General features: G+C 32.3%; 1 protein-coding gene across 1 annotated transcript; it reads left to right on the top strand.

Annotated features, from left to right (window-relative positions):
- The first annotated feature begins 9,032 nt into the window (after nucleotides 1-9,032).
- LOC140452649 (uncharacterized) lies at nucleotides 9,033-25,919 on the top strand. The gene is made up of 3 exons (XM_072546969.1): nucleotides 9,033-9,365; nucleotides 13,289-13,476; nucleotides 25,331-25,919. The coding sequence occupies exons 1-3, from the start codon at nucleotides 9,033-9,035 to the stop codon at nucleotides 25,917-25,919; spliced, it is 1,110 nt and encodes a 369-aa protein (XP_072403070.1).
- Nucleotides 25,920-27,599: the final 1,680 nt, after the last annotated feature.

Here is a 27,599-nt window from a genome sequence, read left to right as displayed (position 1 = left end):
CAGATCATAAGCCTCCTCACGTAAGTCACACGATGAGGAGGGGTGGTGAAAAAGCCTGGGGGTCAGATAGGTACCACTTCGACTAGCGAGGTGTGACCGGTTTGATCTTCGGACATGTGGATCCCATTCTTACATTGGTATACACATGTTCCTAGGGGCAGGGTTGATCACTGTTTGTGTGTGTGTGTGTGTGTGTGCTGCCAATGTGTGAAAATTCTCAAGTAACGCTCTCCGTGAAGCATATACTAACTCAGTGCAAAAAATATGAAGCAGCAAGAAAGAGCCACACTATCCCAAATAATATAAAGGAAGCCTTAGGAAAAAACATGAATATTAAAAACACAATAAGTTATCTTAAAGACTCAGGACTGTACCAATTATTGTAATTTTTTCTTACTTTACGTGTATTGTATTTTTTAGGTCGCTAATAACGCTGGTGGTTACAGCGTAAATAAATACAAAAAAAGGTACATTAATGATTTAAAAACCACAACAAGTATTACTCTCTAATTTTGGTACTTGATGGCAGCTAATAATAAGAAAGAGCTACATATAATATCTAAAAACACGAAGAATGCCGAATTAGGTATGAAACGAAAATAAATAAACTAAAAACAAATGTATCTAATGTTAGAAGAAGAGAACAAAAATAAATCTATCTAATATTGGCAGAAGACAAACATAAAAGTCATAATATTGGAGAACACCGAAATAGTAGTAACTTGGGAGTCGTTTTGAACGGAAATGACAGATTTGAAAAAATAATAAAACTATATCATTTAGTCAACAATATAGTGTGAAACAAATCTGTGTATGTATCTGTGCCAAAGGAGATTCTATAAAATTTTATAATATATATTTAAATAAATTTTGAGCAAAATGTAAACTTAATATGATTACTAGCTGTAAATAAATATTTGAACTTGGCAGGAAAAATTAACATTTTTAGATAAGCAAATCGATACAAGGCAAGACAGCCCATGGAGGTACAGCAATCTTGATCAAACAATCAATTAAACATTTCATGATGGAAAGTTATATAACAGACTGTATCCAAGCTACAGTAATTAAAGTGTGCTCATTACCTTACGAAATAACAATAGCAGCAGTATATTGCCCTTCAAAGCACAATTTAAAAAAAAACGATTTCGGATCCTTCTTTAATACTCTAGGTCCAACATTTATCGCAGCTGGTGACTTTAATAGTAGACACACTTACTGGGGATCAAGATTAATAACAACAAAGCGGAGAGAGCTCTATAGCTTAATGCAAGTAAATAAATACTCATATTTATCAACAGGAACACCAACGTACTGGCCAACGGAGCACAAAAAAAGACCAGACCTCTTAGATTTTTGCATCATAAAAGGAATATCTAACACCTTTATGGACATAGTTCCAAGTTATGAGCTATCTTCAGATCATTCACCAATTATTGCAACAATTAGCACATGCGTTATTAACAAACAACCTACTCCAAAACTGCATGGACCTAGAACAGATTGGAACCTTTACCAAAAAATACTGGATGAAAACATTAAACTAAATGTAAGACTAAAAAGCCCTTCAGAAATAGAAGCAGCTACATACAACCTTATAACTTTATTGCAAAACGCTGCAAAAGAAGCGACACCGAACGATGCAGATAAAAATAAAATCGAGAAAAGAATAAATGTTCCATTAGAAATTAAAAAGCTCATTGCTGAAAAAAGAAGAGCAAGAGCCAAATGGCAACAAAGTCGGAACCCAGCGGATAAAACATTTTACAATCGCTTAACCAATAAATTAAAAACACAACTAAAAATTGCAAGAGAAGAGTCAGTCAAAAAATATGTAACACAACTTAATAGATACGACCATTCAATATGGAAACCAATCAAATCATCCTTAAAACCTCAAGCAATATCCCCACCAGTAAGAAAAACTACAGACACACAGAACCAATGGGCAAGAAGCGATAAAGAAAAATCAGAATTATTTGCTGAACATTTAGCAACAGTATTTCAATCACACAACAATGAAGAAGATCAAGAAATTATTAATTATTTAAACGCAGAACAACCATCAGTAAATCCAATAAAATTAACAACACCCACAGAACTTAAAGAAGAAATCTTAAATATCAAAAAGTCACCAGGAATTGACCTAATAACACCAAAAATGCTAAAAGAATTACCAAAAAAGGGTATAGTAATCCTTACATATATATTTAACGAAATATTAAGATGTAATTATTGGCCTAACAATCTTAAAATTGCAGAAATACTATTATTCCCAAAACCAGGAAAGGATCCAAGTGAAGTCTCATCCTATCGACCTATCAGTCTGTTATCAACAATCTCCAAATTACTAGAAAAACTTTTAATAAAAAGAATAGATCCAGACTTTACAGGCGCAGATTGGATACCAAATTATCAGTTTGGATTTCGACGAGAACACTCAACTATCCAGCAATGCCACCGAATAACCCATAAAATCAATTCCGCATTAGAAGAAAAGGAATATTGCCCAATGGTATCACTAGATATACGTCAAGCTTTTGATAAGGTTTGGCATAAAGGACTTCTTTATAAAATTAAACAAATATTACCACCATTCTTTCGAATACTTACATCATACTTGGAAAACCGACACTTTAAAACAAAAGTAAATGGAGAAATATCCAAAACGCATCCCATTAAGGCGGGAATTTCACAGGGAAGCGTCCTGGGACCTTTAATATATATATTATATACGTCTGATCTACCAACATCACATAACGTAACAATTGGCACATTTGCAGATGACACAGTAGCACTTACAAGTCACAAACACATTAACATAGCTACACAACAACTCCAAGACTATTTGTATGAGCTTGAAAACTGGCTAAAACAATGGAAAATAAAAATAAATGAAAACAAGTCAACCCACGTAACTTTTACTTTACGACGAGAAACACCACCAACTAAGACAAAAAGAAATCAATTGGTTAATTGGAAAAAACTCCAAGCTGTCAATAAATAATAAAATTCTAATTTATAAAACAGTTATCAAACCAATATGGACATATGGCATAGAGCTATGGGGCTGTAGTAGTAAATCTAATATTGTTATTGTGGAAAGATGCCAATCAAAAATCTTAAGAGCAATTGTTGATGCACCCTGATACGTAACCAACCAAAGAATCTATGAGGATCTCAATATCTCAACAGTGAAAGAAGTATACCAGCAAAAGAAATTACAATACATTCAAAAAGTGAACACACACTCCAATCCATTAATTTCCGCAATACCTCAACATCGAGTTATCAGAAGACTAAAGCGACGTTGGCCAACAGACCAGTAACATGGACCCGTGATTCTCTCACTTAAGGGGACCACATCACGCCAGAACCAAGGGACAGGATTTAAACTTATCACATTAACTTATAGAATACATTGTTTTATTCTGATTGTTAATTTACTAGTTATAAAAAAAAAAAATTAGATAAGCAAATCGATACAAAAGGCCGTTGCACATTAAAATAATGCGAAGAAATCTTTTTTTTACTGCAAAAATGTAGCAAAGTAAAGCAGAAAACTATATTGCCCAATTTTGTAATGTTTTTTTCTCTGTTACCCTCGGTTCCAGTTTGGTTACACTTTTATTTATTTGACGTCTCGTACGCCCAAGTCTGAATAATAGCAACAAAGACACGATCTAATGTTCCTTTGGAAATGCCTCTATATTCGTTTTTTTATGTTTTTGTATTCGTCATCTCCCCAATTTTAATCAGCCGTTTAACGTCACAGTACGATGACCCCTTACGTCCCACCATAAAAGAGACAAAAATAACCAGGATAAAGGGATCTTATAATCGTTGTCTCATAAGAAACAACATGGGAAGCATCCATCTATTACGCCGTTCTCTTGCTGTTTTAAAGAGACTATAAGGTGTACCCTAAATAGTTATGTACAATGAAAATTACATAAAAATCCAAGCAGCATATCAACATTTAAATCAAGAATATGTTCTAAGCAAAAATTTATAAAATTCAAGAATTTAAACTTATCAAAAATTAATAGCATAAGTTAAAAGCAAGCATAATATTTAAAAGATAATTTATTTTAAAATATAAGAGGTAAACTTTAAACTAACATGAAAATAAAATAAGAAATGAAAAAATGATTTTTAACTACGAAGCAAAATAAAATTTTAGGTCAAAATAATATTTATAATACACTTATAGTCAGCGTATACTAGTAATAAAAAGATACCTACCTTTTTGTAAATAATTAGTTTCACCATTATGCTGACGACTTCTCAAAAATGGTAGATGATATGTTCACAAAATTATGCGAAGAATTTAATAACATAAGCAAATACAATGATTAAATTAAATTTAATTCTCTTGGCTGTACTACAACTGAGAAATGGTGTATATAAAAAAGCATAGTTTATATAAAAAAAAAGAAAAAATGTTCATTAATGAAAACGACAAATTTGAACATAATACAATAAATTTATAAAGAAGAGAAAGAAAAATGGAAAGCAAAGGACTCTTAAAAAGGTTGCGTTGAAAAGTAAAACTAATGAAAGTAATAATTGTGATGAAAAACATTAACAATTTTTGGTAGGAAACACTTTGGACATACATGGAACTGAGAAAAGTAAATTTTTAAATATAGGCAAATAATTACACCCAAATAAAATCAATATTTAAACAAAGCAACAAATAAAGTAAAATATTTAAGTGAAAAGATAGAAAAAAGTATTATTCCATTTTAAAACCTTTAAAAAATTCCCGTTTAAAACCTGTGACCTTTAAACTAACAATAAATGGGGATGAGGTTGAAAAAAATAAGTTCTATCACATGCAATGGTGGAAATACTTCCAAATTTAACCCAACAGTAGTTTTAAAGTTTAAACTAGAAGTAAAGAAGAAATATGAAAAATTATATAAACGTATGTAAGGTAGATTAGCTTCAATATGAGTAGGCGTTTAACCTCCCTTACACTCGACCTAAGAGGGCTATTGTGGCTAATCGACAGTAGAAAATACACCTAATACAAAACAACTACCAAAAATGGAAAAATATTATTCATTTTGCCATTGGACGTAAAATAAAATTTTAGAACTTCCAACACACACAAAAATATACATAATATTAAACCAAATTGATGTGGTATTAACGAGATCACTTTTAAAAACAATGCAGGGTAAGATTAAAAGAAGATCACACAAATTTAAATAGAAGATGGCCATAAACAAAAATAAAAAAAGTATGAGCTAGAACTAATAAAAGAAATTAGGTAGCAAAAAAACCTTGAAAGAGGTGATCTGAGTACATTAAAAACAAAGAGAAGAAATTGAAGAAGCAATGTCTCATAGGATAGTCGTTTTTGAAAATAATTATAATAATTTTAATTGAATTTAATTTATAAAAACAGTAGCATAATTAAAAACGCAAAACGGTTTAAAAAGAAGGTCAAAGGCAAAATGATAAATCCATATGAAGGGAATACAGAAAAATACAAGAAAAATGAAAAAATGTAAACAAAAACTAATTAGATAATTTAATATGAAAAGTGGGAGAATAAATTTACTACGGACTAGCCAATTTAAAAAAAGAATTACACAAACATTTTATAAGGTCATTAAAAAATAAAAAACAAAAATAAATAGTATATAATAATTGAATAGAAAAACCTCAATGGTGTATTAACATGTACCAGAAAAATTGGACGAGAAATACATTAGCAGAATACAAAGTTATGTAAATAAGAATAGTACAGACGATTCCTGTCCTGATCGTGCTACCAGCAACTGGTTTCACAAACAGCTCTGAAATATTAATAGTAAAAACCGATAATTAACAAGTTAAAATTATTACTAAAGTAATTATAGTGATTGTTTAAGTGCAGGAAATCATACGTGAGTAAAGAAAACTTTGATTTTGTTTGATTGCATGATAATAAACTGAATAAATTATTGTCCAAACTAACCTAACAATTTGGTTAAAATAAAAAGAGCAATTATCAAAATCTGGTTGCTCGTCAACTTTTAAATAAAACAGATCCGTACTCAGCCGAATTGATGAAACCGAAAAATCGAAAACGACCAAAATGAATAGTAATAACGGCAATGTTATTATTGAGACTGAGAACTCACCAAACACTAAAAAATACTCCACAGCATTGATTCACTCACCAACAACTTTTCCTAGCAAAGATCAGGCAATTATCTTTTCTGCAATAGAGGGCCTCAAATTACAAGATTATTTATTAGAACTGGGACCACTTGTAGATCCAAAAAACATAATTTTTTCAACCATTTTAAACAACCGTGTTTGTGTATACTTATCAAGTAAATCAGCTGTAGACAAATTTTTAAAAGAACATAATTCTATTAAGATTAATAACACAGTAATACCAGTACGAAAGCTAGTTACCCCGTCACAAAGACTTGTTCTATCCAACGTAAGTCCCACAATTCCACATAATTTATTGGAAACCGAGTTAAAAATCATTGGATTACAGCTAATGTCACCCCTTACATTCTTACGAATTGGAGCAACCGATCCAGCGTATAGTCACATACTTAGTTTTCGAAGGCAGGTGTACATATCTCCTCCAGAAGATAGTTTCCAAATTCCCGATACACTAGAAATTAATCATGATGACTTAAAATATCGCATATTTCTTACAACAGATTCATTATGCTATAAGTGCAAGCAACCAGGACATTTTGCATCTCAATGTGCCGGCCTTCAACTCCAAACTTCAACTTCTTCATATACTAGATCACAACAAGAAAGTTCCTCTCTAAACCATTCCTTACACAGCAATAATGTAGGTGAGTCTATATCAAATACTACTAACCCTGAAATGATATGTGAACCAACACCAATTACTCCTACATTTAATGAGCCCAATCCTGACATACCCGCTTCTAATGAATTTCAAACAATTCCGATAACTAAACCTAAGACCTCCAAACGAAATTTATCTGAAATTGCAACACCTAGCCCAGAAGATACACCAGATATTACTAATTCCTCAGAACCAAAATCTTACTTTCCAACACCTGTTCCAAAAGTTCCAAAGAAAAAGTTGAAGTCGAAAGATAAACCCTCATTAGAATTTCCAGAATTGCCCCAAAAGATAACCAATTTTATTGACAATCACAATCCCAAGTTCCCACTCGATAGTCAACAATTCACTGATCTGTTAGAGAACACTCACGGTAGTAATGATGCATTAAGCATTGCTAAAGACTATACCCTACATATTCCATCTCTTATAGAAATGATAAATGAAATACATACCCAGGCTGAAGATCGAAATATGAAAATTAAATGTACTAGACTAAGTAAAAAATTAACCAAACAACTGCTCGAACATGTTGGCTCATCTGACGTAGACAGCGATATATCTCAAAACTAATTATTTAAATAAAAATAAATTCATGTATAATAATATTTTACAGTGGAACTTAAACAGTTTTTACACCCGCCTACCCTTATTTCAGGTCCTTATTAAGAAATATTCACCTGATATTATATGTCTTCAAGAAACTAATTTTAAAGGCAACAATGCGTATAGCTTGAGGTCATATAATGTTTACTACCAAAATAGACAAACAAATCACGCTAGTGGCGGTGTTGCGATATATGCTAAAACCGATTTACAAGTAAACATAATAACAATTAAAACAAACTTAGAAGCAATAGCAGTAACAGTAACAATAGGTACTAATCAAAAAATGAACATATGTAACGTTTATATTCCCCCGAGCCAAAATATCCAAGGAAATGAACTTTCCGACTTAATTATGCAAATTCCATCACCAAAATTAATTCTCGGGGACTTTAACAGCCATAATCTTCTATGGGGTTCCAGAAAAACAACTAAAAATGGAAAGGTACTAGCAAACGTAATTAATAGCATGAATTTAACAATAATGAACGACGGAGCTAAAACTCGTTTCGACGCAGCTACTGGAAATTTTTCAGCTATTGACTTGTCTATTTCTGACCCATCGACGTTACTAAATCACACATGGCAAACCGTAGACGATTTATATGGAAGTGATCATTATCCAATAATAGTAACAAAAATTTCCAACCCCACAACAAAAACCAATCCTTTGCAAAAGTGGAAAATTAAGCAAGCCAACTGGAACATTTTTAAAACAAAAATTACTGAAGAAATACCGAATATCCCTATAATTGAAGAAGACATAAACTTAACTTTAAAATTGTTTAATAACTTAATCACCGAAGCCGCCACAATTGCAATGGGAAAAACAAAGTATATAACAAAAAACAAAGTTGTTCCCTGGTGGAATGAAGAGTGTAAATTGGCAATAAAACAAAGTAAAAAAGCTTTAAATACTTTCAAAAGACATAAAACCAATGAGAACTTAATAGAGCTAAAGAAAAAAAGGGCACATGCAAAATTAATTAATACTAGATCTAAAAAAGAGTCCTGAAAAAAATACGTTCAAAGTATTAACAGGAATACAAACATGTCATCAGCATGGAAAAAAGTTAAGAAGATTTCTGGCGTTAGTACACAAAATGGAATAAAATACCTAAAACGAAATGGAAACATAATTAATGAAAACAAGAAAATTGTAGAAGAATTAGCTGAAACATACAGACAAGAATCTACAAATGAAAATTACAGCAATACTTTTTTACGATATCGGGAAGAAGAAGAAGCAAATCCAATAGAAATTATAGCCAATAACGATGATATAAATACTCCAATTAATAAAACAGAACTATTAGAAACGATCCAAATGTTAAAAGACACATCACCAGGTCCAGATGTCATACCCGCAATATTTTTAAAACAGTTACCTAACGAAGCTTTAGACTTCCTATTGAATCTTTTTAATACAATCTGGTGTAAACATAAATTTCCTGACTTATGGAGACAAGCTATTGTCATCCCTATACTAAAACCTAAGAAACCGGCTACAGCGGCAGAATCATATAGGCCAATATCACTTACATGTTCTACTTGCAAACTGCTAGAGAAAATAATAAATAATAGACTTATGTGGGATTTGGAACATCACAATTTACTTATACCGGAACAAGCTGGATTTCGTCCTTTGAGATCTACTATAGATAATGTTTTACATTTAGAAAGTCAAATTAATGAAGCCTTCTGTAACAAACAGAAATGCGTAGCTGTTTACTTTGACATCCACAAAGCATTTGACTTAGCATGGCGACACAGAATATTAACAAAGCTGCAGACTTGGGGAATTCAAGGAAACATGTTGGCATTTTTGAATAACTTTCTACATGAACGCAAATTTTCTGTACGTAGTAATGGAGAAATTTCTAGTATTAAGTCTCAAGACAATGGAACACCACAAGGATCTGTAATTAGCCCTACAATTTTTTTAATTGCAATGAATGATGTTATAAAAAATCTTAAGAGACCTGCACAGGCTAGATTATATGCTGATGATATGATAATGTTTATCAAAGGAAAAAATATTAACTCGATGGTCAAACTTTTACAAGAAGAACTAAATAAAATCGAAAGGTGGTCTGATAGGAGTGGATTCTATTTTTCAGCTGACAAAACACAATATATTATTTTTTCCAAAAAGCCTATTCACACAAACATACCTGCCTTAAAATTCGGCACATAATGTTTTTAAAACGAAGTACAAAGATAAAATATTTAGGCATAACATTCGACGAAACTTTAAGTTGGAAACCACATATTAAACAATTGGCGATATCATGTCAAAATGGTATAAATCTTCTTAAATGTTTAGCCAACAAACAATGGGGTGCTGACGGAGATACATTATTACTGTTGTATAGAAGCCTAATTCGATCAAAATTGGATTACAGATGCATTGCATATTCTTCAGCGTCGAAGTCAAATTTAAAAATCTTAGACATTATACACAACAATGCATTACGCATAATCTCTGGAGCTTATAGAACAACTCCTGTTGCAAGCCTCGAGTGGGAACTTGGAGAGCCATCATTACATGAACGACGTAAATTACTTAGTCTATCTTACGCTTCAAAACACTCATCACTACAACCTGACAACCATTTTCTTACTCAGCCATCGTTATCAAATATCAATATAAGAACACATTTACCATTTCAATTAAGGATCAAAAACATTTTAAACTCTATTGAAATTTTCAACTTTCCCTCAACACATTCAGCAAACGTAAACACGCCACCTCCTTGGTTAATACCTTTGCCTACTTTAAATTTAGAACTATCATCATATCATAAATCTGAAACTAATCCACAAATATTTATAAGCAATTATAATAGAATACTTTCTTCTTTCCCTGAATATACCCAAGTTTACACAGATGCATCTAAAACAACTTCTGGTGTAGGATCATCATTTGTTATAAGATACATAATAAAAAGTTTCAAATTGCCCACAGAATCCACTGTGATAACTGGAGAATTGTATGCAATATACAGAGCTCTAATTCACATACAAACAGTCAAACCAGATAAATTCCTTATTATTACTGACTCAATCAATTCCCTTCATATACTGTCAAAAATGTACACTTGCAACCCGATAGCTAAATTAATTAAAAACAAGATGCAGCAGCTGGAAAACAAAACATTAGTCTTCGTGTGGGTACCATCACATATAGGCATTAAAGGAAACGAACTAGCTGATAAAAATGCTCGGGAAATAGCAAATTCCCCAAATATCAGACCAATAATAAAACCATTAGCAAAAGATCTCAATCCGTACTTTAAACAAAAGCTGATATGTAATTGGACTAAATGTTGGGAAGAAAAATCCTCAAAGTTAAAAGAAATTAAACCAAATTTTGGACGATGGACTAACAACGCCCCTAGCCGTTTCCTTCAGGTTGTATTAACCAGGCTCCGATTAGGACACAGCAAACTCACCCATGAATACCTCATGAAGAAGGAACCTCAACCAAAATGTACGAGATGTGACGTGCCGTTAACAGTGAAACACGTATTAACGGAGTGTCCCAAATATAGTGCTGAAAGACTATAATCTGGCCGTTTAAAAGATGGAATCCAAGGTCGCATCATCACTCATTGCAAGCATCGAGAGGCGGTCAAAACTAGACCTTCTGAGAAACTGTTTACACTGTCATTATTTGTGTTTAACTTCCGCTGTCTGGTGAATTTTGTTGGCACTTCTAAAAATTGTTTGTAGAGTTCACGCGTGAGTATATTAATTTGTATTAATTATTGTGTGAGTTAGGTTTATTAACGATTTTATTAAATGTGTCTTACGTTTATTAAATATGGATGTAAACACTCTTTCACCTCCAACAAAAAGATCAAAAAAAGACATTTAACTGTTGAGGAAAAAGGTGTAATAATGAACACCTATAAAAAAGCATCCCATGTATCCCAAAGCATGTAAATCAATAACCTGTAAAAAAAGGTATATATTATAGCGAGTTTTAGTTCGTTTTTGTTGAGCGGTGTAAACGTGGGAAAAGTGATAACATAGAGAGAGGAATATTTAAGAGTGCGTGCCATTCACGTGATCATTCCATCTTTTCAGCGGCCAAACTATAACTAATAAAATCCCATCAGTTATAAGGGACATTTTTAGTGAGTGTACCAGTGAAAATATTGTGAAATTTTTAAGAGACTGTAACATATTGAACCACATATAAGTATGTTATTTATTTGTTATTTGTAATCATTATTGTTTGTATTAAATTCATCCGCTAATAACCAATATGGTTGATGCGGCTGCCTTTAAATAATAATAAAAAAAAAGAATAGTACAATAAAACACAATAACTTTCGCCGTTGTCACCTGGGCTTAAAATCGATAATAGAAACAGAATTGGACAAATTAAAGCATAATTTATTATAAAAAAGGACTAATTATGAATTGTACGAAATTCCCAAAACTCAAAAATTTTTAAAATTTGCAATTAATAAAAAATGAGTTAAATAAAATTCAGGAATAAATAAGGACAATCATATTTGCCCTTAAAATATCAGCTCTAAAAGGAATGAGACTGCCGAAGATTTGTGTTCGATGTTACATTTTACACTGAACTAACGGAACGACCAAGAAGCGAAATATTTATATACTAAATAGCTATGCCTAATTATGATTCATATTCCAATAATAGTATTTACAGTTATATATATTATAATCACTGAATTTTTCTACGACTTGGTTACAACAGTTTGGATTGTTTCATGTTGGCAGTTTGTCAAAGCTTACTCAACGATTTTGTCGTGGGTAGCAATAATCAGTACAGTGATATCAAATATTAAACTAAGGTTACATAAAATAAAAGCTATGTAAAAGAGTGTTTTTCTTATGTAAAAATATTTATCTTAACGCCAATTATTCATTCTATATACAACTAAATATAAAGCTATCAAAGTCCCATATAATGTACTTCTTGTTCTATTATCTATATTCTGCCCTATCGGCTACATTCCTTCCCCACTGCTCGGTGTTCCTGGCTTTATATCCATATTTAACAGGGCGTTCCTTTTATTCTTTTTCCTTGGAATTTTTATCTTTTAACTTTTACAGCTCAATTGTTCGGTATTTTTTATAAATGACCAAGCTAGTTTATTCTTTGCTGCATGACCCAATTTTATTTATTTTTTTTTCTATTCACAAATATCGCTTTCTGCAACAATCTCTTTAGCTCGAGATTTAATTTACTTTACTGCCTACCATCGCATCGGTACAACGAGTTGATTTAAATATCTTTCTGAATATATTGCGTTCAAAATATTCAAAGTGCACTTCATATAGTTTGTTTTTATGTTCGTTTCGTCTCGTTTCAGGCCCACAGTTTTTTACTCCCTATTTTTTGATGGGGTTTATTATGGAATATCATTCGAAAATGAGCCTATTTAAGAATATCTTGAGTCTCGATTTTACCTTCAAACGATAAGGACATTCGTACTAATCGTTTTCCTTGCTAATTAGTTTCCAGTTTTTTACTTGTGTTGTGGAGTATTTTTATATATACATATATTGTGTGTTTTTAAATAAATGCAATCCCCATTGGGGATTGGTAAAAATCTAAAGACGTCCTCTTCGACGAAAGAAATTGATATGGATGTGATTAGTGAGAACAGCGCATTGGTAATTGATGATGAAACAGCTCAGGAAAAAAATGGTTTGCAGCCCACGACAATGGAGATAAAACATTTTAATTTGCTATCAGATAAGTACAATTTAAATAATATTTGGGTATATCTTGAAAAAACTGGAGAAGAAAACTTAGGTAGGCTGCATCTCATGACTGTAGGACATAATATACTGTTTAAGATATTAAAACTTAGTAATATAAAAGAAATTAAGAGTATTGGTCGAAATCGAATAAAGATTCTAGTAAATTCTCATTTAGATGCTAATGAATTAGTTAATAATAAGTCATTAAAAGAACATAATTTAAGAGCATATATACCAAATCACTTGTTGGAAGTGAAAGGGTTAGTTAGGGACGTAGATACTCGGTACGATGTTAATTATTTAATGGAGAATATTGAATGTACGTCTAAAGTTTTAAGTATATAAAGAACAAAGCGTAAGATTCAAAAAGAATCAACAACAGAGTATGTAGGTAAGAAAACTGTAGAAGAAGTGAATTAAGCATATTATCTATATACAGATCGCCTAAAAGTAAAAGCACAGTATATGATTGGACGAATATTTTCTCAGAAGTAAGTAAACCAGCAATTATAGGTTGAGACTTCAACGCTCATCATACAATCTGGGGATAGAATTGTAATGACGTAGTTGGAAAACATCTTATAACAGCTGCAGATGATTTGGGTTATATAGTAATGAATAACGTCCAACCAGATATTCTTACCCGACCTGATCAAAATATTTCAGCCATCGATGTAACTTTCTCCTCGCCTGAACTAACTAGTAAAATAATCTGGTCTGTCTATCCAGATACTTTAGGCTCAAACCATTTTATCATCAACATGGAAATGAATTGCAAGAATAAAATTGAAAAGATTAATCCTAAGCAAATGGAACATAAAAAAGGCCAATTGGTATTTATATGCATCTTCTGTTGAACAATTTTTTGATAAACAGTACCAAATGGAAAATATATCAGAAAAATACAGTTTCTTAATAGATGGGATCAACCAGGTAGAAGAAATTTTAATTCCACAGTATAAACCTTTTAAAAACAAAATTCGAAACCTTCCCCCTTGGTGGAATAGAGACTGCGACAGAGTCATCAGTAAGAGGCAAGAATCCCTTTCAATATATTAACTTTCTTTCTTTCTTTCTCCCCTTCCTTTTACCCTATCAGGGTGTCGGATTTGGGCTAGCTATTTTAATTTCCATTTACCCACCTCTTCCATTCTTTTCTGTTTCCTGCCAATATTTTCAATTCCTCGAGTGATTTTTGTTTAAGTTTTCCTGCCTCTACTACTTGCTGTATCCAGTTTTTACTTGGTCTGGCTCTTTTTCTGTTTCCGATGTTTTTGCTTCATAAATTTTTCTTGTTATTTTATTGGATTGCATCAGATGCCCATACCAGTTCATTTGTCTCTTTGCTATTTTGTTCATTATCGGTTCCTGGTTGGCCATTCTCCTAATAGTCTCGTTGCTTAATCTATCCCATTTTGTCTTTCCAACTAGTCTTCTTAGATGTCTCATCTCTATTGCGTTTATCCTGCTCTTATGTTTTTCCAGAATTGTCCAGTTTTCACTTGCATAGAGCACAGTCGGTATCACTATTGTGTTATATATTTTTATTCTTGTTTCTCGTGCAAGTTCTCTTTTTCCCATTATTGGGGCTAAGGCATAATATAACTTGTTTGATTTCTTTGCTCTATTTGTTATTTCCCAGTCTATTTTTCCGTCATTAGTTATTATACTTTCCAGGTATTCGTAAGTTGTTACTATTTCCAATTCTCAGTTTTTACATTTTATCTTTATTTGATTATCTTCCTTATCTCCTTTGCCGCTGATTATCATTATCTTACTTTTTTCCTCGTTTATCTCCATTTTAAGTTGTTCTATTTGTTCTACCCATATATCCATTAGTTTCTGCATTTTATTCTCGGAATCTGCTATTAGTACTGTAACCGTTTCAAAAGATTTAAAAGAAAATCATTATAAATTTCAATAATTTTTTTTTAAATAGGTAAAACTTCTAACCCCATCTATCTGTCAAGTACCTACCTGTAGCCGACTCAAGGATTCTTCTGTAATTCCCAAATATATCCGGTAGATGAGCATATTTTTCAACTTGTCACTCACGCCCAATTTCCAGAATCAGGCGCCATGATAGCGCTTCGCTCTTTTCTGTTAAGACCGTCCAACCGTTAAGACGTGTTTCCAAAGTGGGTCTCAATTTCAGAGGTGAGCTAAGCAATCTTTTTCTTGTTCATATTTCAGATAGATATTTATTTTTTTAGACCCTTATTGGAGAGGCTATATTGCTGATATTATATTTCTAATACTCGTCGCAAGATAGTATTGCTATGAAGTTATTCCAGATCATGGAATGCCCAGTAGCAGTATCTTTTTATGGAATCCCTAACCCCTCTTATCTAGGATGGTGGTGATTTGATATAGTACGTAGCTGAATCAATGGTTTATTTGGTGACTGATTAAATAAGAAGAGAAACAGAGCAGATTAAGGTTGTACCAATTTTTATTATACCTACTTTCAAGACAACAGAAATGATTATGAACTCAAAAAAATGAAAATATAGTGAAGTGTTCTAATTTAATTTAAAGGTTTATTTTCTTTATTGTTCCTAGTTGATAAATAACTATATTATTTTCAATGTAAACAAATTTCGAAATTTGGGGTTAATATATATATATATATATATATATATATATATATATATATATATATATATATATATATATATATATACATTCATTTTCTTTATAACCAATTCTTAATTTAATACGATACAAAGATTTTTTGTTTATGATAATGTTAACATAAAATAATATTTTGGAATCCCTTTGGGATGACGTAACTTTTAATGTTTTCTTTTTGTTCATTACTAAGAAATAATAAAGAATAGTTTTCTTGTAAACTTTCAATAAATCTTAATTTTTTTTTGCTCTTCCCCTTCGAGGATAAACCGGGGGTGGCGTCCAATAATAAATTATAATTTCATATTATCTAATTGTGCTTGAATTTATGATACGATATAGTTTCTATATGTTTAAGAAAACCCCGCCCAATTCTCTTCGACAGTGAGCGATTCTGGCTTGTATATATCATTGTAGCACTGGCGCCCCGACGTGTGGCATGTTTTAGATTTGCGACATTTTTATCTTCGTAAAATTGCGTAGAAATATTCTCGTCGTATTTTTAATTTTGTGAAATACTTCAAACGTATTTGGAATGATATAGTTGTTTAGTTCCAGACTCGTCTATCTAAAATAAACATTCCATGTTAGAAATTTTGTTTACGTTCATGAAATAATTGATTTGGTATCTAAACGCTGGCCTTTTCTTAGAAGCGTTTGTAAGTAATATAATATTTCGTCGTTCTTTTTTAGTGTTTAGATTGAGTGAAACCTTGAAATTATTCCGGCTAATATGTCTCAACAATTTGTATAGTCCTCAATTCTTTTTCTTTGCAGTTCAGTATTTGTTTATAGAACCATAATAATTATATTCCTCAATGTGTTTGTTTTAAATAAACGAAATGGCTCTTAGCGGTTGTTATTTGAAAAATCAATTAAGCGAATTCTATTTCTTAACATTGATTTATGGTTTAATTTGCAGCAAACAGCTGGGAATTATATCTATATACAGGCTGTCCCGACCTACCTAATTTTAAAATGTGTTATCTGGATTTTTGCAGACTACTTACGCGAAATATTTTTTTGCGAGGATATGAAGTTGAGCTCTTTAACTTAGGATGTTTTTAATATGTTTAGTCTGTCATCTGTTAAATTTTCTTTTTAATTTGTCTTTCGTTTATTTTAAAAATTTATTTTTTCATAGTTTAACTTTTTCGTACTTTGAAAAGAAAATTTTATACTTTCTATATTTTACAGTCCATGGTTCTTTTGTTTTGCATGTATAAGGAAGTAATGATATGACTTCGTTTCTCTCTGCCTAAGGCGTCTTTGTTGAGAATATAGAGCGGAAATATTGTTATTCTCCTTCTGTTATGTTAATTTTATGTCTTTGTGTGGTCAGATGTAGTAGAAGTATGTTTTTGGTACTGGAACTTATTGTTATTTGTGGTTTTACCTTTTTCTTTTCTCGAGATGTCCTGTAGGACGTACAGGCACGTGACCTGTATTATTGTATCTTGAGTTATTTGTGTTGATGTCAGACTACTGGTATATTCAGCAGCTTTCTTTTTTTTTGTCGTTGACATTTTTGTGGTCTTCTAATAGTTTATTAGACCACATATATCTTTTTGCTTTGAGACTTTTGGCTAAGGTTCAAAAGCTTTCATTTATTATCTTGTGTTCACGATGTGGTACAAGTGAAGGTTGAAGTAGTTTGCTGTTGTCTATTGTGACTCTTTGTATAAACAGAGGTGAAACAACCCGCTGCCGCCTATTGTGAATTTATCTTTTATCTTTATGTCGACGTTAAGACCACCTTTGTTTAACAATTGAAGTAGTTCTGGTACTATCGTAAATGACCCACTGAGAATTAAAAGTTTATATTATTTTGACTCTGTTAGAGTTCTGCTAAAGAATGGTAAACATTTCTTTGTGATTTGTATGACGACCATATTGGATTCAATTAGGTGTCAAAAATGTTTTACTGTTCAACTTTTTTTATTGTTGCGGTGTGTTACATCCAACATCACGATTTTTTATTATTGACGATGGACTGTAATATTTTTCTATTTCTTTGGAAGATTGTAATGATTCTTCCGTTGCTTTTAAGTCTTATCGTAAGTTTTTGTTTCGTGGAAGACTCTTACGATTTTTTTTTGTTTCTTTTGAAAACAACAGTTTTAGACTGAACTATTTGTGTAGCGATTGTGGCTTGTATGCCATAAACCCATAGATATTATTTTTATCTTATCTTATTCTACTTCGGTATTATTTTCTCTCTATTTTGTATTGATCGAGAACTTGAGTTTATGCTACCCCGACCAAGAACCTATATTGGTTTTAAGGGTGTTTGCAAAATTTAATCTCATTTTGTTTTTAGAATGCCTTAGTAGAATGTGATATTTTTATGCTTATTGTAGTTTATATTACAAAGAATTGTACATACCTTTAGTTGTCTTCAAGTGGATACAAAATTCAGTTTATCTTATTTTACGGACTTATAAATCCAAGTAATTTTTTTTGGTATCTATACCAAAGATATCAAGATTCCTCTGTCTAGTTACCAATGATAGTTCATTATAGTATCTGTTCATTTGCCTAAGTTTTACTCTTAGTGTGCAGACCTTCGAATTTCGACTCTCTATTCGAAACCCCCCAAAATAATGTTTGAAAAGATTATTGCTGTCTAACATCCTATATTCTGAATGGACAGACACTGAGGAAGGCTAGGGATGAAGTAAGCGGATTCCCGCTAGTTGACTCGTCGGAACGATAAGCCATAAATAATTGTATTTCAGTAATAAATCTAGAATAACAGCCTCCCGTGTCAGGAAACTTTTTTAGTTCTCCAATACTTGTTTAGTTATGTAATCTAGAATTATTTAGACCCTACCCGAAGTTGACCTACCGATGTTGTCCCTATTATAGGCGGATGATACACGTTAGTTATCACAAATTCTAGTTGTCATACTAATAACTAAACATCAGCTTTTTTTTTGTTTCTAAATATAGATGTGTCTTACAGAAATTCTGATGTCTACCTTTCCCAGTAAACTTATTAAGGCTTGTCTTTGTAGAACTTTAATGTACCCAATTTTGAACTATTAGCAACTCTTTCCTTTTCTTTGCGTATTTCTAAATGTGTCTATAATGACGCGCTGCGTTATTACCTTATGTTATTCGTGGATTAAGTCATAGATGAAAGACTCTATGCTTCCGAACAAACGATGACGCATTTGTATTTTGTATTTTATGGCGTTAATGATACGATTGTATTATTATTCTTATGTTATTCGTGGATTAAGTCATAGATGAAAGACTCTACGCTTCCGAGCAAACGATAACATTATTTTTTTTGTGTTTTATTGTGTTAGGTCTCATAACGACTACGCAGTAAATTATCTGTTTTGTATCTTGGTGACAACACTAGTATGTTTTGCTTTATATTACTTATGAAATTTCAAATGGTAATATCTTAATTATATTATTTCGATTAAATGCGAGCATTTGGTCTCAAATAATGATTTGTAGATATGTTTTGTTTTATTCCTCTTTGTTCATGATATTGGTTATAGGTGAAATACCCTATGCATTTTGAGAGTGAGAATGCAATTTTTTTTTGTTTACATTTTTATAGTTGAGTCATAAATATTCTATGCGTTCTGTTTCGCTTTGTTCTGAAATCTTTGAGTTGTTCCCACGTGAGTTGTGAAATAAGGATTCTGTGAGTCCAGATTGTAGCTACATTTGTCCTTTCTGTTTGTCTTACCTCTCCGTATATCTATTTCCACTTTTGAAAAGGTTAGTATGGTGTGCCACCATGCCTAGTCCGATTCCACGCTGGTACCCAGTTGAAATCGTGGGGAGGGCTGTGTAACCGTTTCAAAAGATTTAAAAGAAAATCATTATAAATTTCAATAATTTTTTTTAAATAGGTAAAACTTCTAACCCCATCTATCTGTCAAGTACCTACCTGTAGCCGACACAAGGATTCTTCTGTAATTCCCAAATATATCCGGTAGATGAGCATATTTTTCAACTTGTCACTCACGCCCAATTTCCAGAATCAGGCGCCATGATAGCGCTTTGCTCTTTTCTCTCAATTTCAGAGGTGAGCTAAGCAATCCTTTTCTTGTTCATATTTCAGATAGATATTTATTTTTTTAGACCCTTATTGGAGAGGCTATAATGCTGATATTTTATTTCTAATACTCGTCGCAAGATAGTATTGCTATGGAGTTATTCCAGATCATGGAATGCCCAGTAGCAGTATCTTTTTATGGAATCCCTAACCCCTCTTATCTAGGATGGTGGTGATTTGATATAGTACGTAGCTGAATCAATGGTTTATTTGGTGACTGATTAAATAAGAAGAGAAACAGAGCAGATTAAGGTTGTACCAATTTTTAATATACCTACTTTCAAGACAACAGAAATGATTATGAACTCAAAAAAATGAAAATATAGTGAAGTGTTCTAATTTAATTTAAAGGTTTATTTTCTTCATTGTTCCTAGTTGATAAATAACTATATTATTTTCAATGTAAACAAATTTCGAAATTTGGGGTTAATATATATATATATACATTCATTTTCTTTATAACCAATTCTTAATTTAATACGATACAAAGATTTTTTGTTTATGATAATGTTAACATAAAATAATATTTTGGAATCCCTTTGGGATGACGTAACTTTTAATGTTTTCTTTTTGTTCATTACTAAGAAATAATAAAGAATAGTTTTCTTGTAAACTTTCAATAAATCCTAATTTTTTTTTTGCTTTTCCCCTTCGAGGATAAACCAGGGGTGGCGTCCAATAATAAATTATAATTTCATATTATCTAATTGTGCTTGAATTTATGATACGATATAGTTTCTATATGTTTAAGAAAACCCCGCCCAATTCTCTTCGACAGTGAGCGATTCTGGCTTGTATATATCATTGTAGCACGGCAGTGTTACAGTACTATGTCGTCTGCATACATTAAGGACTCTATTGTTACCGGTTGTAATCTGCGGTAACCTATTATTGTCTGTAGTTGATTAGTTCTGACTCTAGTGTTTCTTATCAATTCGGTCATTACTATTATGAATAGCAAAGGGCTGAGACTATCTCCTTGTTTAATACCTCTCTTCCAATTAAATACTTCCGATTTTTCCTCTGTTATTTGTACCCTTCCTTTTACCTCTTTGTAAGTACTTTCTATAATTTTAATCAATGCATTAGGTACGTTTATTTTCCTCAAGCATTTCCCTATAATATGTCTTTCTATCGTGTAAAATGCTGCACTTAAGTCTATGAATGCTAATACTAGTTCCCCCCCCCGTATCTATGCTTCTTTCTATTAGGTTTCTAATGATATATATGTTGTCATTTGTCTGTCTTCCCGGTCTAAATGCCGTTTGTTCTTCTCCCAATACCATTTCTAATTCTTGTCTCAGTCTCTTCTCTATTATTTTCGTATATATTTTAAAGCATACCGATGACAGACATATTGCTCTATAGTTGTCGCAGTTCACATGTTCTCCTTTTTTGTATATTGGCACGATTATATTGTTTTGCCAGTCTTTAGGGATTGTATGTTTTTCCCACGCCTCTTTATATATTTTCCATGGGCAGTTTATTCCTTCTTCTCCCATGTATTTTACCATTTCCGGTTCAATTTCATCATCTCCACCTGCCTTGCCTATTTTTATATTTGATAATCCTTCTATTACTTCTTCTCTACTCATTTGCTCTGGCTCTGTGTTTTCTTCGCCTTCATTGATTATATTGTCTTCCTTTATCACTTCGGTATCAAATTTTTTCTCATAATATTCTTTCCATACCCTAGCTATTTTTTCTGGGCTTATTTGTATTTGGTTTGAAGTATCTCTTACTGCGTTTATTTCCTTTCGTTTTCCCTGCCTTATGTATCGTACTGTCGTCCAAAAGTTTCTATTATTTGGTATATATTCTTCCTGAATTTCTTCTCCAAATTCTTTCCATGTTTTTGCTTTTGCTTGTGTGACTGTCTTTTTTGCCAATCGTCTCTGAATATAGTATTTTTTTTATCCTCTTCTAATCCTGTTTCGATGTATTTTTTCCATGCTATTTTCTTCTTTTTTATATCTGTCTTCACTTCTTTATTCCACCATCTTGTCCTTTTCAACTGTTTATTATATTTTTTGATTCCACACACTTCAGTTGCTGTTGTCTTTAATACTTCACTGTATGTATTCCATTTTTCTTTCATTGTCCATGTTTCTTTTTGGCACTCTATTTGTCTCAGTCTTTTGTTAGTTTCCTCCGTGTAAAATTCTCGCACACTTTTTATCTTTAGTTTGTTTACATTTACTTTCTTGTACTCTTTTCTTTCCACTTCCTCCATTTTTTCATCCTCCAGTTTTGCAGTGACCATCCTGTGTTGTGTAGATAGTTCGGGTTCCTTTTCCGTAAAGATATTTTTTATATTTTGTTCTAGGTTTCTCGTATAGACTATATAGTCGATTTCTTTCTTCAGCCACAAATTTATATTTGTCGTTAATGGTTTGTTCACTGAATGTGTTTCCAATTATCAGGTCATTGGTTTGGCAGAATTCCAGCATTTTAATTCCATTTCTATTTAATGTTTTTTCCCCATATTGTCCAATGCATCCTAATCCCCTGTTAATATCCTTACCTACTCTTGAATTCCAATCGCCAAGATTATTATTTTTTCTCTTGTCTCTCTTAATTTGTCTAATGCGTCTTGGAGTTCGTTGTATAATTCTATCATTATCTCCTCTTCATTGCCTTCTGTTGGTCCGTATATTTGTATTATTCCTATCTTGTCTTTTAGTTCTATTTGGGCTGTGATTATTCTAGATGATACTGCTTCGTAGTTTGTTATTCTTGATTCTATTCTTTTATTCACTATTATACCGACTCTTTCTTTTGCTCTGTGACCCTGTGGTACTCCAGAATAATATAGACTATATTTCTCATTGATATTGATGTGTCCTTTCCCTATATTTTTTGTCTCGCTTATTCCCATTATTTGTACCTTCATTTTTTCCATTTCTTTCGTAGCTTCTATTTCCTTACCGGTCAGAGATGTCACATTCCATATCGCTATTCCTATATGATTTGTCTTGTTAAGATGTATTTCCTTATTACTGTATTCTTCTTCTCCATTATTGGTGTTAACGTTGATTTCATGCTCCGTGGTTTTTGTATTAACATTATATCCGTTATTTATTTTATTACCGTTTTGATTTTTAATACTAATATTTAATTTTTCCCTACCTTCATTACTAATGCTATGCCCATTTTTGATATTCCCCCTAACTATAATATTATCACTACTGTTAGTATGCTTAATACCCATATTCCTATCACAAGTCATATTTCCTAATGGCATACTTATCATTTACATTTCTAATCCTATTTCTATTTTTAGTTAACGAATTTGTATACCTGGGAACGCTCGTCAATACTGAAAATGACACTACCGCAGAGATAAACCGCAGAATTTGCACGGCTAATAGATGCTATTTTGGGCTTAATCTCCTTTTTAAATCTACAGTTATATCAAGAAATACAAAAGTAAAACTCTACAAAACAATAATACGCCCAGTCCTAACATATGGTTCAGAAACCTGGACTTTAACAAAAAGTAATGAAAACATGTTAGGATGTTTCGAAAGAAAAATACTAAGGCGCATCTATGGAGCGGTAAATGAAAATGGTGTCTGGAGAAGACGATACAACTTCGAACTCTATAGGATATACCAGGAACCAGATATCGTAAAACACATAAAGATAGGACGTCTAAGGTGGGTAGGCCATGTTATGCGGATGGAGCAAACCGACCCAGCTAGAAAAACGCTCCTTGATAGACCTATTGGTCAAAGAAGAAGAGGAAGACCCAGAACAAGATTCCTAGATAACATCGATGAAGACATGAGAAATATGGAAATACGTGCTTGGCGGAGGAAGGCGATGGATAGGGACGACTGGAGAAAAATTCTTGGGGAGGCTAGGACCCACACAGGGTTGTAAAGCCAAAATGATACTTATCATTTACATTTCTAATCCTATTTCTATTACTACTTAAAACTAAACATTTATCATCATTGTCTGGTTTATTTTGTAATTCTTCTTTCTCTATTCGTTGCTTGGCCTCTCCTTTGTTCTTTTTATGTTGCTCTGGTAGTTTTTTGAACTCTCTATTTCCACTACTTTTTCTTCTTTATAGCACTATCTCCATTCCTTGCCATCTACTGTAATTTTATTGTATCCTATTTTGACCATTTTTCCATTTTCCCTCATTTCTCTTGCTTCATCTCTTAAAGCTTTCATTTTCTCTCTCTCTCTCTCCTTTTGTGAGGTCCTCTGTAATCAATATTTTTTTGGTCTTCACATTCTTAAGTTTGTATTTGTTTCTTAAGATTGTTGTTTTTTCTTCTTCGCTTTCTAGTTCAATTAAGCATGTTTTGTGCCTATTTTTTGTGCTCTTTTAATATTAGTTTTGACTTTAAGATGATTTTCTAACATAGTAGTCATTCCTTCTTTCAATGTTTTTTGGTCTTCATTGTCTATTATTGCTCCACTAATGATTATATTCTTCTTTCTGTTTTCTGTATCTAATCTTTCCAATGAGTGTTTTAGATCATTTAATTCTTCCGTTATCTTTTTGTTATCGGTTTTGGTTAGTTCGTTTTCTCTTTTCAGTTCTTCTTTCTCTTTTGTCCATTCTTCCTTCACCCTTTCTATTTCCAGCTTTATGATTTTTATTTCTTCATGATTTAGTTTTATCTCTTCTTTAACTTCATTTATATATCTTCTGATCTCCTTATTTTCTTCCTTCATTTCTGTTTTCAGCTCTTTTATTTCCGTTTTAATCTCTTTATTTATTTCTTCTAGTAGTTTCTTTAGTTCTTTCATTTCGCGATTTTTTATGTTATCCTTTGGAGGTGTTCTTAACGTATCTTTGATTCTTTTGAAGGCTTCCTCCACGTCGGATGAGTTATCGTGTTCTGGTTTATTTCTTTTGCTGTTCATTCGATTTTGTTACCTTCTATATTAATATATATTTTCTATATTAATATACACTAATACAGTATTTTCCTATATTAATTAAACTTTTTTATTACAATAGCAATTAATTTTATTATTTTAATTTAATTTAATTCTAATCGTAACTTTAAACTAATTTATTCTAAGGCAAGAAACCAAAAAACGCGTAGAAATGCCTAAGCAGGTCGACCCCTCTGACTTAAAACATTCGCCAAAACCAGTTTTTTTAATCTTTCACACAATTATTTATTTGCTCAAAACTTGTTAAAATTATTTAAAATGGTTATATCTTACTTGTCTGATGGTATTTCTTTTATTTACTACTATCACCTGTATGCACTTAACTTTTAACTCTTATTTTTGAACTTTGTTGAATTGTCTAACTTGTAATTCCCCAATTATTTGAAGTTTATTACGAAGTGAAAATCAACGAAACTACTGTGTCACTTGCAGGACCGTCTCTCCCAATATATTAACATAATTCGAATTTTGAAAATTACTTGAAATGCCTAGAGACTTTTTAGGTGTCAAATAACACCACCATCTGTTATACCACGGGAAATTACAATACATTCTACAAATAATGAAAAGGAATTTTTACTAGAACCATTAAATATTACCGAATTAGAGTATGCACTCAAAAACAGAAATAATTCAAGTCCAGGATTGGATAATATTAAATATCCTATGATTCAGTTTCTTCCAAAAATTGCTAAACTATTTTTATTGGATATATTCAATGACATTATTATCAATAATTCAGTTATTCATGCATTTAAAGATGTAATTATTATTCCTATTCTCAAACCAGGAAAAAATCCCAATTTATCTGAGTCATACAGACCCATTTCCCTGATGTCTTGTTTACTAAAAACATTAGAACGAATGATCAAACATAGACTGGAATGGTACTTAGATAAGAAGAAATTACTTCCAGACCTTCAATTTGGATACAAAAAAGGATGTGGTACTACAGATGCTCTTGCTACATTAGTAACGGACATTCAGGATACATTTTCCAATAATACATACCTACCCACAATATGTTTGGACATACAAGGTGCTTATAATAACGTTTGTCTGGACATCCTTATGGAAAAAAGTGTGAATTAGTGAAAACCATTATCAACTTTTACACCTGCAGAAAAATTTATTTGATATCAAATAACAATAAACTTATAGGTCCTCGATATAACAACCTAGGACTTCCACAAGAGTCAGTTTTCAGCCCTTTATTATTTAATCTATATACATCTGATTTGCAAAATGTCTCCCTAGTAAATAACAGTCTTAATATAATACAATATGCTGATGTTAACAGTGAACAGTCGGAAATATAATTTCTGTTCTTCAATTAAATACTTAGGGATGATTCTTGACCGTAAATTAACTTGGAAGTTACACATTGACTTCATGTTAAATAGATGTAATAAGGGATTAAATTTCCTTAAAGCAATTTCTAAAACTTGGTGGGGAGCCGATGCAGAAACTGCGTTACTTTTTTATCGATCGTACATAAGATCAATCATAGATTATGGATGTGTTTTGTATGGTTCAGCAGCTAAGTATATCTTGAGGAAAATAGACGTATTTCAAAATACAATATTACGTATTTGCCTAGGTACTATGAAATCAACTTCAACTAATTCGTTATATGTTGAAGCACTAGAATTTCCACTTAAATATAGAAGAGAATATCATAGTCAAAAATTTCTGATTGATATTCGTCATAGAAACCTCTCTCTTTATTGCAGTATTACCAAACTTAATAATGCAGATTTAACAAATAAATATTGGATCCACAAAAATTCTCCTCTACTTTGTGACGCTTTTAGAACTCTCTCAAATTGCAATAACACCAACTCATACACATCTGATAATTCAAAATTTGAAGAATTTTATGCTTTTTTGCTTTAACATATTACGGTAATTAAACCAAGTGGAGAAAACTTAAATCAACATGGCCACATGGTGTTCCAGCCAACTGCGAGAAGTCAACTACAAGAAGCCCTCTCTCTGCTAGCGGCCGTCTGACGTCCCGCATTGAAGACATTACAGTCCATTATTATTTCATGTATTAAAATGTTAATTTCAATTGTAATTAAGTTCAATAAAACAGTGTAACTAATTCAAGTCATTTCAACATATATTTTTGGTCCGTCCGAGCCCCATGGATAGAAGATTGCGATAATATTGATGCAAAAACAACACACACACACACACACACATGAGTTTATCCCAAACCCTATGGAACATGAGTGTACCACTGCTAGACAGTGGGACCCCCATGTCCGAAGGTCAGACCGGTCTCGTTCCAAAAGAGCAAGTCATTTTGGCTCGGTACCTATCTGACCCCCAGGTTTTTCCACCACCCCTCCTCTACGTCTAACATACGCAGAGGAGGCTTGAACTGTTACGTCGATAGATTTGGGAAAAGAAACACCCTCCGTTTTCCATGACTTGTGGTCAAGCCACCTATCTGTAGGGGTAGCTTAGTGTAGCTTTTCTCCCTATTTACTTTACCGAGTTTACTATGGCTTTACTTTGGGCTCTGTGACCCTAAAAAAAAATGTGTGTCCGATCAGGGGATCGACAGCAAACTGTGGGCCCCCTGTTCGGTTGTTGTGTGCTCGGTCACACAGTCGTCAATTTGGCAAAACAAGTTTTGGTCTCCTTGCCGACTGGGCGATCGATAGGCCTGGCCATCGAGCCTGTGTTTGTCGCACACGACCTCGATGCTCAGTTTTCGCGAGTTGCCTGTGGCAACTTAGTCCTGAAGGGCTATTCCTGAAG

This window comes from Diabrotica undecimpunctata, chromosome 11, assembly GCF_040954645.1.
Source record: "Diabrotica undecimpunctata isolate CICGRU chromosome 11, icDiaUnde3, whole genome shotgun sequence".
NCBI lineage: Eukaryota > Metazoa > Arthropoda > Insecta > Coleoptera > Chrysomelidae > Diabrotica > Diabrotica undecimpunctata.
The sequence above is the reverse complement of the archived record's forward strand: the minus strand, read 5'-3'. Positions and strand labels throughout refer to the sequence as shown.

Coding starts and splice junctions, on each gene's coding strand:
- LOC140452649 (XM_072546969.1), top strand. CDS start 9,033: ATGTGGGATTTGGAACATCACAATTTACTTATACCGGAACAAGCTGGA. Junction 9,366..13,288: donor ATGGAACACCACAAGGATCT/GTAATTAGCCCT, acceptor ATACTGTTTAAG/ATATTAAAACTTAGTAATAT. Junction 13,477..25,330: donor GTTAGGGACGTAGATACTCG/GTACGATGTTAA, acceptor GAGACTTTTTAG/GTGTCAAATAACACCACCAT.